General features: G+C 34.9%; 1 protein-coding gene across 1 annotated transcript in view; it reads left to right on the forward strand.

The window, feature by feature from the left end:
* The window catches only part of LOC131048252 (probable NAD(P)H dehydrogenase (quinone) FQR1-like 1), a 52,411-nt gene that overhangs the window by 14,967 nt on the left and 17,606 nt on the right, over window positions 1–19,838 (forward strand). Inside the window, exon 3 of the mRNA XM_057982143.2 lies at window positions 5,338–5,600. Within this exon, the coding sequence (XP_057838126.1) occupies window positions 5,338–5,600 (263 nt within the window). The remainder of the gene's footprint in view (window positions 1–5,337; window positions 5,601–19,838) is intronic.

Raw genomic sequence — 19,838 nt, forward strand, 5'->3', positions numbered from 1 at the left:
AAACTTTATTGATAAATAGCATGCCATGTTACAAACCTCACTACCACGTGTTCATAAATTATTGAATGGACACGGATATGGAGACATAGCTAACAAAAGCTTAAACTTTATTGATAAATAGCATGGCTATGACCTCTTCTAAGCAAAGTTGCATGGACATGGATATGGATACACTATTGGATATGGTATGACCATTTTTTGAAGACCCCTAATATGGATATGACATTCATAAAAAACACATACACATACACATATTAATACAATCTTCTAAGTTATCAGAGGAGATTTTCATTACTTTAAAAATAATATATTCACATAATTGCTACATAAATAATTATAAGTTGATTTAACAATTTACAATATGCAGAAAAAATGCAAACTAGGACCTATATTTAAATTAATAATAATGAAATTTAAAGATAAATTAAAATAAAATAAAGAAAAATTTAAATATAAATTAATTTTTTTTTACCTAAACATATTAAAATTAAAAAAATAAAATATAAAGAACAAAATAAACAATAATAATCTAAACTTAATAAATAAAAATTCACTTTGACATTTAATTAAAAAATCAAAACTATAATAAAATAAGTAAATATAGATTAAAATAATATTAATAATTTAGTAAAGAATAAACAACTAAATACATATTAATAAATTGGATTTATATTTAATGGATAAATTTAAATTTTTAAAAAATCTCTAGTATTTAAACAACTTAATATAAACATTGACTTTAAATATAAAATTATAAACAATTATTATTTTTTAAATCTGTAAGAGTTAAAATGCAAAAATAATAGTACATTTTTGTATGAAGAAGACCCAAAAAAATGGGTCCCTGAAATAGAAAAAAATTGCTTGAATGAAGCTTTTTTTATTAAATTTAGGAAGGTTCATGTTAACCTTTTTAAAGATGAAAATACACAATATCCAACACAGCTGAAAAATTAGTGTTTCTTGGGCATGCGTGAGTACAGTATCCAACACGTATCTGAGTTGTATCGTACATATATCCATATCAAATAAGATAGTACATGCACCTAGGGAGGGGTGTGGGCATATCCAGTTACTTTTCTTCTAAGGGTTTCTTCGATGATTAGGGAAAGTTGCGTGAGACTTCGACATGCAACTTGATTGTCAGCGATCAGCTTCCTTTAGAGAGTATGCCAATGTAGATGCATCTTCGGTATTAGGAACGTGGTTAGAGACATCTCGATTTGCAGGGGACGCTCCACCATTGTCTCCCAACATCTCTTGCCTGGATAAAATATAATACCTAGGTTAAAATGCAATAAATGTAAAGAAAGTCGAAGAAACATAAACAAAACATGCTGCAGAAAAGGAAAGTCGATGCCAGAAGGAAAAAACATGCAGGAGAAGAGCCTTAGAGTTGATGTTAAACTCGCCAATGCAGCAACTAGTATTTGTCATTTTATATTTTTGACTTTTGATTTTTAAATTTTTCCCTTTGCATGTTCCAATTTGTTCCCGCTACAACAGACTCACCATTTGCATTCCTATGCCTTGTCCAATATGCATGCATTGCATTCATTATTAATTTACTGTACTCAAAGTTTGCTTCTTCAAACAAAGATAGCGCAGACTGGTTTGGCCCAAACCTGTGGCAACCCAAAAAAAACTTATAACTGTCTAACTTATACTGGGGTGCATGAAGTGGTGATATAAGTCACACTGGTCTTTCTCTTTTCACTTTTCCAAGGTCTGCCTTATAGCATAACCACAATAAGTCTTGTTATTTCAATGGATTCCATTACAAATTACAAACTATTTTTATAGCCCATTCAAGTATGTACTAAGAAGCATGAGTATGAACATTGAGAATGGGGTTAGCAGATCTGCAAACATATGTATTGATCTGAACCTGGGCAATTGCAATGGCAATTACAAGTTCACTTGATTGGTTTCTTTATAGTATTTCACAATTCACACTTTCTAGGATATGCTGCTTATAATTTTTTTTTTTTTTTGTGTATAATGGCAGTTGGTGGAAAACAAGGCTTATACCCATTGTGGAAGTATTGCAATTGTGTTTCGGGGCCAAAGGATATAGGTGCAACAACCATGATCACATGTAAGCTTTGTCAAATGTCATGGCAAGGTACTTGCACAAGGGTGAGGGCTCATTTCCTTCATATACCTAGAAAAGGTGTCGATCCTTGTCCAAATGAGGTGCAACGATGTGATGTTGTGAGGGATCAAGAAAAGGCTGATGGAAATGTTTGTAATTTGGGCTTTCATCCTTCAACGATAGGGGCAATTGCTGCAACTCAAAATCAAAGCAGAGAGTCAGGGGTAGATGCGTCTTCAAGAGATGTACCAATAGGATATTCTCACAATTGGCATCTCAAGCCCCATTGGAAGATTATTTGATGTGCAAGGTTGAGAAGTGGTTGATGCAGCGATTGCACGTTTCTTTTATGCAAATTGAATACTGTTTGATGTTGCTTTCTCATCTTTCTATGCATAGATGGTCCAAGCTATCAATAATGGACTAGTTGGGTATAAACCACTGGGGTATGAAAAGATTCGCACTACTGTAATTGATAAAGAAGAAGTTCAATTAGAGCAACAAATTGCACCAATGAAAAGAGTGTGGTCTACAAAAGAATGCAGTATTGTGATGGATGGGTGGACAGATGTATTTTTTAAGGCTGTAGATTGTTTAGGACAAGAAAAAAATGTAGAGTTTCTTCATAACCAGCTATATGACATGATTGAGGAGGTGGTGACATCACCTACCGTCCAAGTTGTTAGAAATGCTACTGTGTTTGTAAAGCAATAGGTATGTTGGTGCAAAGAAAAGTACAAGCATACATTTTGGATACCTTGTTGTGTGCATTTGTTGAATAATGCACTCAAAGATATTGGCAAGTTGTAGTGGATTTTATATCTCATAGAAATGGGTAGAAAAATACATATGCTCATATGTAAGCCATTTATTGAAAATATGCCAAGGTGGAACTTCTCAAACATGTCGTTACATGGTTTGCTTCTTATTTTATTCTTGTTGACCATCTTTGTGAATTCAAAGGAGCTTTGTGTTCCGTAGTGGATAGTGATGCATGGGCAGCTTGGAGACAATCTACTTTAGATATTGCAATTGAAGTGATAAGTATGGTCCTTGATGACCATTGTTAGGCTTATGTTAAGTTTGTTGTGGACTTTAAGCCCATATGTGAGGTGATCAAATATGCAAACTCAAACAAGCCATGTTTGGGAGAAATTTACGAAGAAATAGATTCCATGTGTGAAAGAGTTGAGAAAATAATAGATGCAAAAGATCTTTCTCGATATCCTTTGATAGAAGAGAAGTTACATGGAAGATGGAACAAACTTAACACACCCTTTCATTGTGCTGCCTATGCCTTCAATCCTAAATGGTATAATTTACAAGTGACCAATAAGAGTGTTCCATATGAGGATAGAGAGGCAATGAAAGGATTTTGGGCTGCAATAAAAAGATAAATGGTGGCCAAGGTGAGGATGCTTCAATTATGAGTAGCTAATGGAATAAGTTTTCATGTAGGCATGGTGTTTTTTCTTCCATAGAAGCTTTATATAATATGCAAGCAAAGAAAGACCCTATAGAGTGGTGGTGGAACCATGGATGTGCAACCCCTAAATTGCAATCATTTGCAATAAGATTGCTCTCACAAGTAGCCAACTCTTCATCTTATAAGAGAAATTGGAGTATTTATGGTTTTATTTATTCACTAAAGTGAAACTGATTAGGGTCAAAGAAAGCAAAGAACCTAGTGTACATTTTTAGCTCACTTTGTTTTCTCTCTGGTGCAAATCCTAGGTACAAGGAGTGTCCTCCAGAAAAATGGGACCAAATTTCACTTGATGAAAACGTTGCAGCCATGGTGGATGAAGTGATTGAAACATTTGGGCTTAGTGATTTACCTCTGATTTACTACCAACAAAGGAACCTGAGTTTGAGAGTGACGAGTATTTGAAGAGCATCATAGTTGAGGACCTTGATATGGATGATCACGACATAGAAGTGTAGACAATAGATTTCTGATTTTTGTTTTTTGTTTGCGTATCAGCCTATCAAACTATCAAGAATCAAGATATCTGAATTTCAATATGTAATCTAATATCAAATATGTACTGTGAACGATGAATACTTTGAATCTTTGACACAATCACATTATTATGTGTTTAAACTTTAAAGCTAATGTGCATTGCTAAAATTTACCATTGTTCTTGTTTTGAAAGTTCAATGTCATATTTTCTATAAATATTAAATATATTAAAAAAGAATGGCATCTCCAAGTACCCTCGTCTCCTATTTTCAAAAATAGCCATATTGGTACCGGTACTAGTCTCCTGTAATAATACCAGTTTCAGTCTCCCGGCAACCTTGGGGTACGATGTAAAGTTACTTTTCAGTAAGATGCTTCCCTACATAGTATGGGAAGTTGCAACCTTTTATACTTTACTTTTGTGTTTGGGAAGGATATGAATTCTATGGCTGTTGAGGCACATGCCTATGTGCTCTTTTCCTTTGTCTTTGTAGGGTGATGTTTAAATTTTCCTTGTTAAAATAATGCTCAGCTAGTGTGAGTCATCTGATTTCTGGAGTAATATAAGATGCATTTCTTCAAAATAAAATTATTACAAAAGGAAGAAGTGTTTTCTGCATAGTTGCAGAAATAATTACGCACTACATATTTTTATAGAAAAGAACTTAGTTAACAGGAAATTAAAGACATAGTTAACAGGAAATTAAAGACATCCATTCCCAATATAGTCAAAATTCTTTGCTCTCGAAAGCGCAGACAGGAGTTTGTACCTTTCATTAGGTTGTGATGTAGAAAATGATAAGGGAGCATTACAGAATGAGAGACTAGACATACAAGTGGTACAACTATACTAAGGGAACAATTAGAAAATAAGTGTTAAGACAGACAGGATATGAAACATTCTTCCATAGGGGACCAAAAATAAAGATAATAACTGGCATTTAAATGTGCACTAAATTGTAGCACAATTCATCATTTTATATAACACTAATTAACTTGAAGAAGTCCCTTGTGATTGGAAATTTGGAACATCTGCCTCCTGCTTGTTTGAAGTTCCCTGTGCCTCAATTCTGGTAAAACTTCAAACTGCTCTTTCACTGGTTGAATTCCATGTTCACTCTGCCAGAAGAAGCTCCTTAAGCAGTGACAGGTGGGTTCGGTTTCTTGAAGAGCAGGGAACAGGTTTTTAGTTTAGTTTCAACCTCACTGGAAGACAAAGATTTATTTTTGAAACATCATTTTAATATTACAATAAGATTGATAAATCTGGTTATTGCAGGTTCCTGAAACACTTCCAGAGGAGGTGCTAATGAAAATGAATGTACCACCAAGGTCAGAAGTACCTACCATAGAACCTCGACAACTGGCAGATGCAGATGCCCTTATTTTTGGCTTTCCCACAAGATATGGCATGATGGCAGCCCAATTTAAGGCTTTCTTAGATGCAACAGGTGGATTATGGCGAACTCAGCAATTGGCAGGAAAACCAGCAGGCATATTTTATAGTACCGGATCTCAAGGTGGTGGCCAAGAAACAACTCCGTAAGCTTCCTTACACTTTAAAACACTACGAAATTGACATTTTTTCTTCAAATCATTATTTTTCAACTGTTACATTTTCTGCAAAATTTGTGAGGATATCTGTGTTCCAAATCATTTCTAAGTTCCTGCCCCAAAAAAGTGATGGACAATGAAAAAATCTTGTTGTGTATGGAGAGGATATATACATGCAACTCTTAATTGTAATTGTCTATTAGACATTCAAATTAGAATAGGCCATATTTTGTTGAAATTGTTCCATAGGTGTTTCTTCTGCTCTCTAATAAACCTGGAAGACCATGACATATTTTTTTGAAGGCAAGTAAGTTTGATAATCTTAGGACCATCATATTAGATGGCAGAGTAATAAATTTACAAATCCTATTATAGACATATTATCTTGAGGGCTTTTTCAGATTGCTTTCAGAAAAAATGGTATCATTACAGGTCAGCATTTACTTTGAAGCTTGAGGAAATTAATGACAATTTTGTTTAAAAATGCAGTAATTTATAGGCATCTTATGTGCTACACATGTTCACGTTGGTTGACTGGGTTTCAAGCATTTAGGTAGTCAGAAATCTTGCAAGCTAATTTTATATTATGTCCATGTGACATCATATTAGGTTGGTAATTCTGTTAAAAATGGTGCTTTTGGATGAGCATTTAGATGCCCTATCTTGGGTACAGATGATTAATGATTACATTACAAGTAACGTGAATTTAGGGCTGGAAAAAGCTGAGAGAAAGGAGCTAAAGGATTTTGGTGTAAACAATGGTCTCTGCGTTATATGAAAATTTTGTGGACAGGGAAGGTTGGAAACATTGCATTGTGTTTTTTCTGTGATGGCGGAGGAGGATCTCTCTCTCTCTCTCTGGAATGTGAACTCAAGACTGGAGAAATATGAGAAATAAGAACTAAAGGATTTTTTGGGATGTGTTTTTTTGTGAAGATGGGGGTTGATCCTTTGGAATGTGAATTCAGGACAAGAAAAAGCTGAGTAACAAGAGCTAAAGGATTTTAGGTACATGTTCTGTGATGGTGGGGGATAACCTTTCTCTCTCTCCCTCTCTCAATGGACACCTCCCCATCCCCTTTTTCTCTCTGGAAGGAACTGGAAAAAGCTGAGAAACAAGAACTAAAGGATTTTAGTGATGTGTGTTTCTGTGATGGTGGTCTCTCTCTCTCTCTCTCTCCCTGGAATGTGAATTAGGGACTGGAAAATGATGTAAAACAAGAACTAAAATAGTTTGGGATGAGTGGGAAGGTAACAAACATTGGGACTCTCTGTCTCTCGTTGTCTCTTTCTCTCTCTTGGGATGAGTGGGCAGGTGGGTTGCTGATCAAGTGGGGGAAATTTATAGTATCCACAATTCAACACCAGGTCTTGTTGGATCCCCTTCTTTTTGCATCGTAGGTTGTTCCTAAATTATAGGGGTTGTCTGATATCTCTTTGTTTGGAATTAGTTTATTATTGGGTGGGGAGGTGGGCAAGCAAGTGGCGGAAAATTTATAGTATCCAAAATTCAGTAGGAGATCTTGATGGATCCCCTTCCTTGTGTATCTTAGGTTGAATATCTCTTTGTTGGAAATTTGTTTTCTGTTTATTCTCTCTAGAGATGAGCTCTTATTGCTTTTCTCACTCTCTGCAATATTCAAGAGCTAAGATTGGTCTCTAACCCATATGAAAATATTGGGGACAGTGAAGGTCAGAAACATTTGGACAGTGAGTGGGCAGGTGGTTGGGAGTGAGTGGGTGGGCAAGCAAGTGGGGGAAATTCAGTATCCACAATTTAACAGTAGTTCTCATTGTATCCGCTTCTTTGTGTTTCTTAGGTTGCCCAAAGATTCTAGGGGTTATATGATCTCTTTGTTTGGTATTCATTTTATCTTTATGTTCTCTAGAGATGAGCTCCTGATTGCTTTGTTCATTGTCTACAATATTTTGTTTAAAGGATTCTTATTGAGTTTTCTATAGATACCGCTGCTGAGGCCTTCTCTAATGTTTGTTGCTAGTCATGATGACTAATCCATTAGTTATTGTCCTTCAGTTTCTTCAAAGTAACATGCTCTGCTTTTGTTATGTTGCCATTTGGTGGTTTTGCTTGTTATAAATATTTTTCATTGCCATGCATTGGTTAACATACCAAAATTCTGCCATGTCCCTGCCATAGAAACTCAGATCACAGCATTTAATAAATCATTAAGTCCAGCGAAGGAAATACAAAGAGGAGTGATTCTCAATGGCATTGATTCCTCCAAGGGATACATGTCTTATTAAACAATATTAAGAAGCCTATATTGGTTTCGAAGGGGCAGCGATTATTAAAGGAGGGACGCTTCATTAACGAGAAGTCGTATACCTTGTGAAAGTTGTGACTCTTAATCCCTTCATGGGGATTATATAAGGTGGATCTATTCATTGGAAAGAAGCATTGAATAAGGAAGTCTGATTTGGAATAGAATTCGGAAAAAGTACAGCATTCTATAATATTAAGGGAAGTGGTTGGTATGCAATATTATTGTATTTATATATTTATCTCCTCATAAATATTTTAGGAAGCATCAAGTTTACTTAATTAAATTGCCAATCCATCAAGAAATATAGGATTAGTAATTATTTACTTGATTTCCATCAGCAACCATATTTGGCATCAATGTGAAATGTTTGATAGGAAGATGCAGCAGTACCGGTTCCCTCATAAAATATGCCAACCCCAAGATGGATGGACTAGAGGTCCTGCCATACTTGTGGGCCAAGGGGTTTAATGACTAGGAGGCTCATTTTGTGCCCTTGGGCTTGGTTGAGGAGGACGGTCTCCTGATGTGCTATAAAGCTTTTCCATTGGATTCCTAATATGGTTGGCTATTGGAAATAAGCTATGAAATAGATACAAATGAATTTATGATGTTTTGATTTCAATGTATATTAAGGTACCGGATATGCACTTAAGGCTTCTCGCACCCGTACCAAGTACGTTTGAGTACGGGTTTGCCATGGGGTATGCGTGGGTATGCCGAGGGTACATACCCAAGCGTACCTCCGCTAGTTATTGGGATCTCTTGTGATATAGGAAATTTGATTAAAATGAGGGGTTCTGAGAGTGGAGACCAAAATCAAGAGAACTTAGATGACTAAAATTATCACTATAATTTGCCAATTGATAACGATAAATATTAAATATTTAACTATCAATTGGCATTTAATATTTATCTTTATCACTACCATTTTGGTATTTGGAATTTATCAATGATGAAGTATCATACGATCAAATGTATTTAGTTTTACAATTCTATATGTTTCTTTAATTTTTTTGTATACACACACACATGTACCCAAACATACTATACCCAAGGAAAAAAATTGTTGTACTGGTATTAATGCTTCGATGTTAATTAATTAAGATTTTCTCTGAATTGGATTGCAATTATGTAATTTTCTTATAGAATTCTATTTGTAAATAAATTGCATTTGTTGGAATTGTTATTTTTAGGTAAAATCAGGTATACCCCCAAAAGGGGACATCACAAATTTCAAACTTAATAACAATTAAGTGATGCAAAGATGCTCTTTATCCATGAAATCAAACATACATTTTTTTAAAATTATAAATAATTACGCCAGGAGCCATTCTACAATGGCAGCAGGGTATGGAGTGTCATGTTGTGACCATGTACATAAAAATTAATTCACATCCAACATAATTAAATATAGAAATAGTTATGTAGATAAAATAAAACAATTCTTAACTAAAAATTAAAAAATTTATGTGTCCATTTATGCATATTGATATGGTAAATAAAATATTTCTTAAGTAAAATAAAAATAACTCCTAAGTAAATATAATTGCTCAAAGAGTCAAAAGTGATATTTCTTTGCATTTTTTAGATAGAAGAGGTATTTAAGATATCTGTACTAGTATAAACACTGATGTTTAATTTTGGTGCATTCATGATCCAGAATAATAAAACATCAATCTAAAAGAGTCCAGTACAAATAAAACATTGTGCAACATAATAATGACAATGATACCAATAATCATAAAACCTCAAAATCATAAGCTGGAGGGTCAATCATTATCAGGCCCTTCATTGGGCTCATCTACTTCTATGCGTTGTATTATCAGTAGCTTATCTTCCATGCTGCCAATCTGTTAGTCTGTATCATGTGGGCTCATCCAATGGAACCCCAACAAATAGTTTTTGAGCCTTCTCATCTATCTCTCTTGTGCTTTTATGATCAATATCTCACTTTTCTGCTGGAGTTGTTAATACTCTGTGGTTTTGGGATCTTGGAGATGAAAAACATCATGCATTACAACAAGCTTATATGGTCTTACAGGCCAAGTGTGTTACTCTTGGCAGAGTGAATGAAAGTGAAACTGTAAACAGATAAGTTCCTATTAGCAACAGAGGAAGCAGCAACTTGGGAAAGCAGGAACATGAGAAGCATATTTAGCTCCCAATATCCATTCAATGGTGCTGTTGTGTGCAATAGTGAGTTTGTCCTTGGTAATTTTTTGTGTATGAAATAGTGGGCCATTTAGCTCTACAAATCTAACCTAATGGGCTAGTGGCCCATGCAAATCATCTTAGCTTCTCATCACTTCTCCCACTATTAACACAGAACCATAGACCGCATGGCCTCCTAGACCTCAGTCGTCCTCTTCAGCAAAATGAAATGTTTGGTATCTCAATGCTCTACATGTTTGAGGAATTCCTTGCCCCCCCAAAATCTTTGTAAAATTCCATGCAAATTTATACTAAATTCTTTTTTTACTCTTTCCCAAGCTTGGTCAATAAACATTATGTCAAACAGTTGTTTGCAGGCTGATAATATGTATCAGTTTACTGTTATGATGATGTATGTTGTTGTCTTAATGTTTTAATGCATAGAAAACATTGTTATCCTGTAAACGTTCAAAAGGAAATAGCATATGCATGTGACAAACTGAGACTGAATATGCATTCATTGATACATTTGCATAGAACATATTACAAACATATAATGAGAATTTCTGACCTTTATTGCTGATTTAGTTTGTCATAGCAGACCCTTACAATGCTCTTACAACCCAGAATAGCTCAGAAATAATTTGAACCCACTTGTAAATGTTGGAGAAGATCTGCAATAAATTTTTCAGTCCAAATCAGACCATTAAAACCCTGCTGTTGATAGTGGGCCCTCAGAAAATGAAGTCTTCAACCGGCAATATCAAGTTCCATTGAAGCATCTTTAATCAAACCTGTTATGTTGCTGCCCCTCTCATAGTCATGGCACATTTGCAATGATGTCATTCAGAAATTGCTGTCAAAAAATTAAATCCGACACTCTCTATTTCCTGTCACTTAGTCCTCCCTATATTATCATGCTTTCATACTGTAAAATGTATTAAATCTGATCCTTTAAGAACACACAACAATTTCCTATTCACCCAATATGAGATAAAGACACACAAAAATGAAAGATATGTTGAATTCATTGAAAAGTGATTCTTAGCTATGAATGTCAATAAGATGAAATGAAAACATTGACAAATGATTTCAACTAATTTATTCTTTCATCACATAAAATATCCATTAGCAGGTATAAACTAAAAATACTCCAATAAACTAAAAAAATGCTCAACAATTGTCAAAGCCTTTAAACCAATCTAAAATTACCAGGTACCGTTGTACGAGACGGTAGCACACCACTATGGCTGTATGGGCACTGTAGAATCTGTAAGAAACACTGTAGCACCAGTACGGAATACTGTAGTATGCTTTCAAAATTCATAAAATCTTCAAAAGCTTCATTAATTTCAGACAATAATAAATCCTAAATAATAAGACATAACATCCAAATCTCCAAATAATAATAACTCCTGAAATTGGACTTTGAAAAAGACTTCACAAATTTCAACAAATCTACATGAACTGATCAAATAAGCACAAGTGTGAATTTTGAAATGAATCCACCCAATAGGCTGAATGGGTTTTCATCCACACAACCAAAACACGCAAGGGTTTTCATCCCAAGGCATGTTGAACCTGTAAACACAAGCTCTCCAAGAAAATCTATAACATAACAAGTCAGGAATGGATGCCAAATGATTTGCCTTCATCTCCTTTTAAAGGCCCAGCTGAATCTTCTAGAAGGATATGATTTAACCTCCCTTGAAGCTTCTAGAAGTATCACTAAACATATTTAATAAAGTGACTTTATAATATTTAATTTATTTTTCACTTAAGTCACTATAATTGAATTAATTAAAATAAAATTATCCCTATTATTCTACTTTATTGGGGGAAAACTTTAGAATAATTAATTTAGTTTATCCTCTTGCAATTCCCCACCTTAGCCTATGCGAATAAAATAGGCTAGGAAACTCCACTGAATGATCATGTGGAAAATGGGACATTACAATCTTGACTAGTTATGATGAGATGTGGTGAATATAGATAAATATGCTTTTAGTGGGTGTTAATCATTAACCTTATAAATATGTGCACATAGATTGCATCTATCTCTACCCATGCCCAATTGGAGGGCCCAACCTTCTCTATAGCATCTTTCAAAATATAAAGCTGGAAATGCACTCCCTTAGGTTTATCAAAATAATTATCAGATCTAACAACATATTGCCTTCCAGACATGTACTATAGATGTTGATAAGAAATTTGTGGTCAGTATCCTTCCTCTCATCCATGATAATGGACCACCTTACCTCATCTACGTTTGCCATAATTCCTCTGCAATATAGTTAACATTGGAGAGGCATTTTTCAAGTATTGTCTGAATTTTCTATCTTATGGTGGGGTCACATCTAAAGGACTTTGGAGACATTCTTTAATTAATGCCTCCTTAAAGTAAAGAGAATGGGATCATGGAACAGGAGGCCATTGACAAAAACTGTTAGATAGGGGGGTGGTGAAAAATCCAATCTTCAAATCCAATTCATCATTATAACTATTTCTGGTTCTTACTTGAACAGTAATGCAGCTAACCAAATGATAAATAGAATCACACATTAGCACATAAGAACACCACATATACATGGAAACCCAAAATGGAAAAACCACGGTGAGAATAGTTGTTTGGATCTACTGTCCAAATCTAGCCTTACAAAGAGATTTGAAACTTACAAATGTTTATGGGCACCAACCCACTGGAGACACCAATCCCCTTACAATGAATTTGCAGGCACTAACCTACAAGAGACCCCAATCCCCTAATTTTGGAACTAAGCACCCAACCTAGATTTGAGGTATCAACCACAATTACAACAAGATATGAATCATGCGGACCTTCCGGACTCAGAGTGCACCATCAGCCAGATCTGATCTGCTATAGAACACTTTCTCAATGCGTATAGGATTTATAATTTGATTCACACACCTTAATTCATCTTTGCTAATTGACTAAGCAGCTTGCACAACTCTTCAACCACCTTTATACAACATGCACATGTTAGGAATGAACCTAAATCAACAATATATATGCGTTACAAATGTAATTACATTCATATGTCGGCCTAGAACATATTTGCAATTTCCGCAAGTCGGCCACAAAAAAATTCCTTGAGACAAATGTGTAATGAGTTAAGTCCAAAAGCCTACACGTTACTCTCGATGAAGCGACATGTTATGCGTTACCCAACATAGACTCATCTAGCCCCAATGGACATCAACACGCTTCTTTTGGTAGGCACACATTACAATCCTCTGACACATCAATTGAAAACATCAACCCAGTCAGCCAACAAGCACAATGACCACTCTATCACTTTTAACTTTTTTTTTGCTAAATCTCAACTACTGAAACTCTGGATTATGATACACTATGTGTATACTTAACTTCCAAACCGCATGCCATAACAAATCTCAGAAGCATACTGGAGATGCTTCCAAACAACACCACATAAGATATTCAATTAGGAACAACTCAAACCGAAGCATAATGATAACATTAAGAGAGCTATCCATCATAGCTTGCCAATCTGGAACTCAAATGCTTAGACATAGACATAACAGTAATTGCACTCTTCCAAATACCTTGACATCAATGGCATCCTTTGCTCAACAATCTCCCCCTTTGTCACTGATGGCAAACCAACAAAATGCTCCCCCTGAGAATGACACTTCTTTTGAACAAAGTTTGTCAGCCAAGCATTCTGGCTTTCTCTCTCCCCCTTTGACATCAATGGCAAAGGGCCACTTGATTCTTCTTCTGAGACTTTATCTTCCCCTGTTTGAGATATTCCGTGCATTGAACCAAATTGTTCTTCATTGCAAGACCACCAAGTGTTATTGCGGAAGGGAGTCAACACTCCCCCTCTACCTATACTTCCTCTAGAACATCAAATAGGAGACGACTCTCTCTCTCACATCTTTTGTCTGAATAATTCAAATGTATTATCATATTCTTCCTTTTTATACCAAGGCCAGTATTCAGCTCTCTTTCCCAATAGGCATTTTATTTCCTTGGTCTCAATGAGGTCATCACCTTCTATGCTGTAATTGTCCACAACAGGCTGACCGAAACTTCCTTCTATGGTTTCACATTCTTCAATACTGGATGTAGCAATGTAGTCTTTATTTTCAGATCCATCACTTCTCTCAGGTTGATCATGAAATACAGTATGAGGGATTATTGATCTTTCAAGATTTTGCTATTCTTTCTTCCTTTTTAACACCACCCTAAACTTATTCCTCTAATTAGTAGAGGTATTTTCCCTTTTATCCGGTTTAGAATTTTTCCCAAAATTACTCCTGCACTGTCTTGCAATATGTTCAAAATTATTGCACTTCTAACACATGTTATTGAAATCAATCAAAGGAGTAAATTCATTTCTACTCATGAAATTATTTTTCATTGTGGGAAACATTCTACAATCCACTACCTTATGTCCATAATGATTACAATCTAAGTCACAGGATACGACGATTTTCATGGATGAGGTTCGAATTTAATCAAATTTCAAACTTCTATAAAAAAATCGAATTTAATCGAATTTCCTCTATAAAGCACTGCTATCCGCCTCTAAACACAACTCAGCTGGTCGTGGGCATTCTTTGTATATGCTTTGTATCTATTGGGTCATGGGTGTCTGCAACTGCTGGGTCGCCCTCGGAATAACTCCAACAAGGGTCGCCATTCTGATAATTTATTAGAAGTATACATATATTTAAAAATAAACAAAATTATAGAAGACGAATTTTATCCGAATTTTTTTTCGAATTTTTCCCTTGTTGAATTTCATCCGAATTTCATGGCTGTCAAATTCGAATTCTAATTCGAACCTTTTGACTTAGATTACAATTAAAACAATAACCTGAAAAAGAATGATTAAACCTGGTATTGTATGCTTGTCTTTGTGGATGTTGTCTTCCAAACCTTCTCTTCTCTCTTTGAACATGGATGAACCCTTCATCTACTTTCTTGCTGTCCTCAATTGCCTTGGATTGATTGGATCTTGAACTTTTGGGTCCATGCTCGTTTGGATCTTCTGCACTTTTCTTCGTGGAGTCCTTAGTAACCTTACTGATATGTTTTTCCTCAAATCCAATACTGGTCTTGATATGCAGTGCCCTTTTATTGCAAATAATCTCATCTAATATCTTAGTACACTTTTCAAAATTTACATTTTTTCTCAGCTGACTATTTGCTTTCTCCAAATTCTTCCTCAAGTAGACCACTTCTGCTTCAATCTTTTCACAATTATTGTCTCATCTTTAATTTGTCAGTCAAGACATCTTGCGTCCTTCTTTCTTCTATCTGGACTTTTAGATCTGCAATCATCTTCTCTGATTTCTTAAGACTTTGTAACAATTCATCGTTAGCTTTGATGTCCTCTATAATTCTCTTCTTAATATTTTTGATCACTTTGTGAGCACAATGAAGTTCTTCAAAGTCTATTTCTGCATCCTCTTCATTTCCGGAAAACAAAATACCATCTAGAGTTTCCAATGCCATGAAAATAGCCTTTTCATTTTTGGAGGTATGTTGGTCATAGTTATCTGATGAGTAACCTTCTTCCTCAGCATACACAACATTCTTATTGCTGCCAGTTCTCATTTTGCATTTTGAAGCAATGTACCCCACTTTAGCACAATTGAAAGATTTAAAAGGTAACTTACCTTTATACTTGTTGGAACCTCTTTTTAATCTCCTCACAAAAATGGCTTCTTCCAGACCAAAATCTTCATTGTAATCTGAATCCTTATTCTCCATTGATGCTTTGAAAGTTGCCTTCTTTCTTGAAAATTTTTCATTCACAATTCTCATCTCATATGCAGTTAATGCCCCATGTAGCTCATCTAGAGTCAAACTATTCAGATTTTTGGCTTTTTCTATTGCAGAAACTTTCGAATGAAACTTAGGGAGAAGGGATCTGAGAACCTTTTTAACAATAACTGATTCTCTCACTTTTTCATCAAGTCCTTTGATGGTATTGACAACTTCATCAACTCAGAGTAGGTATGTATGGATATCTTCTTCCTCCTTAATGTTTAGACCTTCAAACAATCCTCGGTAGGTTTGAAGTTTTGCCTTTTTGACTTTATCATCACCTTCATAGATATTGTAGAGTTTATCCCAAACTTCTTTTGCAGTCTTGCATTGCATTATTTTTACAAACTTGGAGTTAGCTAGGCCACATAAAATAGTATTTCTTGCCTTTGCATTAGTTTCACATTCTCTCTTCTTAGCTTGATCTCTTGGAGGACTTTGTAGAATCTTATAATCATCCACAACAGATTACCAACATCAAACCCTAATGCCCTCAAACAGGCTTCCATCCTTACTCTCTAAAATGCATAATTGGATTCATCAATCAAAGGTGCCTTGTTTGAAGAAAGACCTGTTGTGACGTATTCACACATTGCCCCATTGCAAATGGGGACCCCTACTTTTTGCTTTCTAGGGTTAGTCTTCCTGTCTTAGTCGTTTGGATCTTGGCTATTAATCTTTGCATTGGAGAGTTGCTAGAGAGGTCATTAGGATAGCAGGGTATGATTGAATTGAAGTGGGTCAGTAGGTGGTCCAGGTCAGGGTCTCTTTGAAAGCCTTCTCTAGGTCAGGCCTTGCTCTAGTTTTGGGGTTATTGTTGGTCCTGGAAATAAGCCACACTCGGACCGACGATGGATTGGTCCAAGAGGGGCCTGTAGTACCCCTGCCCTAATCAGATTTTTAAAACCGGTTTGACCTTGGTTGACTTTTTAAGTGGCCTTCTTGGATGGTTGTTGTACCATGATGTAATGTTATAGTCAGATATTATGATTATTGTGCGTACCTGTAAATGTTATTTTCGCATCGATTCTTATGTAAGTTTATTTGTTCTTCTGATTTGTGTTATTAATCTCGGGCTAACACTTTCATTAAATATATATGTATGCATGTGTGGTTCATGGTTGTAGGAGATTGCAGGTATAGTACCGCATAGGTACGAGGTTCGTCTCCACCTAGATTCGCAGGTTTGAGTGTACCTTATCAGCCCTAAGGAATTGGATTAGGTAGTTGTAAGACCCTCGTTTTACCCTTATCGTACTCAAGTGAGCGTCGTCAGTTGTCCGTCAGTTTCCCCTTTGGTTGGTTATGCAGATTGTGTGTTTGTTTGGCTTTCTTGGGTTGCGTGTTGTGCGTGCGGTAAAAATTGAGTATTTAATCCTAAGTATTTAATTTGATTAAATGTGTTTTTTTACACATTAGTAAATTAAGGGACTAAATTAAATAGGACCCCTTTGTGTGATTAATCATTAATCAGATTACTAAATTCATATTTGTAGCAAGTTTGATTAAATGGTTATTTTTAAATGATGAATTAATTAAGTATATGCATTTTGAAAGGAAAGGGTAAATAGTATTTGAAAATAGAAATATTTTACCCTCTTTGGCATTTTGAAATAGAAATGTTAGTTTTAATTAAATTAAGAAAATCAATTTTAGAAGAAAATACAAGTTTTGCATATTTAAATTGTTTGAAAATGATTTATTTGGAGGAAAATATTTTAAATCCAAAAAAATGATTTATTTGGAGGAAAATATTTTAAATCAGACAATTTCCCTTTTAACCTAGGTTTTGAAAATATTTTGGGGGAGTTATTTTTTGGAATGAAAATTTTGGGCATTTGTGGGCGAAGGATTTTCTTGAGATTGCAGGTTGGGCTCTTCATCAAATCATTCCCAGGATTGTTGAATAAGGTTGGATTCTTGTTTATCTCTTTGGTTTTATTGTTTAAAAGAGATTATTTATATTTAGAAGAAATTTGGTTGTGCTTGTTGAAAATCTCATATATTTTGTGGAATATGGAAGAGTTGTAGTTAAATCTCAATTTTACACCCTCCTTGCTTCCATTCCCAACCTCCAGATCAAATTTTGGTTGCTCAAATTGATTTCAAAATTAAAAATTGGGGTTAACTGTTCACAATAAATTTTTTGTTTAAACTCCAAATGAATGCATTCAGATTCAAGTGTTAAATTGGGAAATTAGTTTGTGTTAGGCAAATTAGTTGGAAGAATGTGTGTAAATTAATTCTATTTGCCCAAATATGGTATTTGGTTGGAGGAATTCGCCCAGTTTTATCTTTCTGGAATTGGTTATTCAAAAGATTTTAATATATGAAAAGCATGGTTATTTTGGAAATTTGTTTTTGGGCTTAGTCTCAGACTGTGCATTATTTTTTTGTGGGGGGGGGGGGTTCTATTTCTAATAGTTAATGAAGAAAATAATTATAATAAAAAAAAAATTATTCTTACCCCCCCATGTGGCAGGGAAAACCCCACCACGTGGGATGGTAGCAGTGCTACCCAAGGTAGCGACTTGCCCCTTTCTCCTTTTTTTTCGGTGGTATAAAATTAGACCATCGTACAAATTGGTCCACATCAACAGCGTGGTTATTAAAAAAAAGGATATTTTAATATATAATTTTAATTTTAATTTAAAATATATTTAAATTGATATTAAATTTGTATATTTTAAATATAGCTCGTAAAAGTAAAATAATTAATGTTTTTGGTAAATTTTGAAAGTGAAATTAATATATGTTATCTAGTAAATTTTAGATAAATGAAATAATAGATATATTATTTGGAAAATATTGGAAAAATAAATATTATCTTATTTGTTAATTCTTGGAAATTAAATAATATCTTAGTTGGAAATTTTTGAGATTAAATAATATGTCATTGGGAAATTTGAAGATGGATAGATAGAGTTAGAAAATTGATGACATTTTCTCTTAACGAAATATGGATATTAGATGAGAAAATTCATTTATAATGTTTTGTTTTTATGTATTGGATTATAGGCACGATCATATGATTGCTATTTTTGGTATTGAAATTGTTATGTAATGGTGATTTTGTCTAAAACTGTATATGGAAAATTAGATCAATTAAAAAACTTGATCGATCTGTATTTTTAAACAATATGGAAAAAGGTTGTCTTTTCAGATTTATGTCTATGAATGTTTAATTTTCTGTATTCACATTTGATTAAGAAATGGCAAGTCCTTGATTGTGATTGGTGGATATTGTCATATGTTTATTTTGGAACTTGCTTAGGTCCTTGATCTCGAGTTTTGGACTGTTTTCTTGTGATTGTTTGTATTTGGTCATGTCCTTTATGCGAGTGTTGGGTGTTGTTATGTGGTTGACTGTAGCTGGTCATGTCTCTAGTTAGAGTACTGTCAGTCAGTGCACCTCGTATGAAGACTTGTTTGGCCAAGTGGGTATTCCTACCGTATTTGAACTCCGTAATCTTGTCCTGGTGTATTCCTTGGTTTATGAGTTTCGTTTGATTATGGTCTAGTGTCATATGGGAGAGTGGCTTCCGGGTGGGGGCCGCGCCCAAAGTGGTTGCAGGGTAACCCATCAAAAGTGTGTCTAAATAAGTGATAACCTAATAACATATTAGAGAGTTTTGTAAATGAAAACACTAAGTAAGATAATTGTGCCTCGCGCATGGGATGAGGGCTAGTACAGACTCAACATGCAGTGAGAAGGCCTGAAATGGCAAACCAACAACCTTGTCTTCACGAAAGGATGTGTTGGGTCCACAAGAGACTTGAATGGGCCAGAGGTTCGAGAAAGGTTGCCAGGGTAACCCAGTAGATGGGGTCGGAACCTATGGAGGCCTGACAGGGTAACCATACCAAGTTATGTGATGACACTTGTCCCTTATGTTCACTAGTGTGCAGTTTGTGTTGTCTTTGCTAGGAGCACTGTTGTGGAGTCATATCTAGTTGTTTATGTCTTTG

The sequence above is a fragment of the Cryptomeria japonica genome, chromosome 1 (genome assembly GCF_030272615.1).
Source record: "Cryptomeria japonica chromosome 1, Sugi_1.0, whole genome shotgun sequence".
NCBI lineage: Eukaryota > Viridiplantae > Streptophyta > Pinopsida > Cupressales > Cupressaceae > Cryptomeria > Cryptomeria japonica.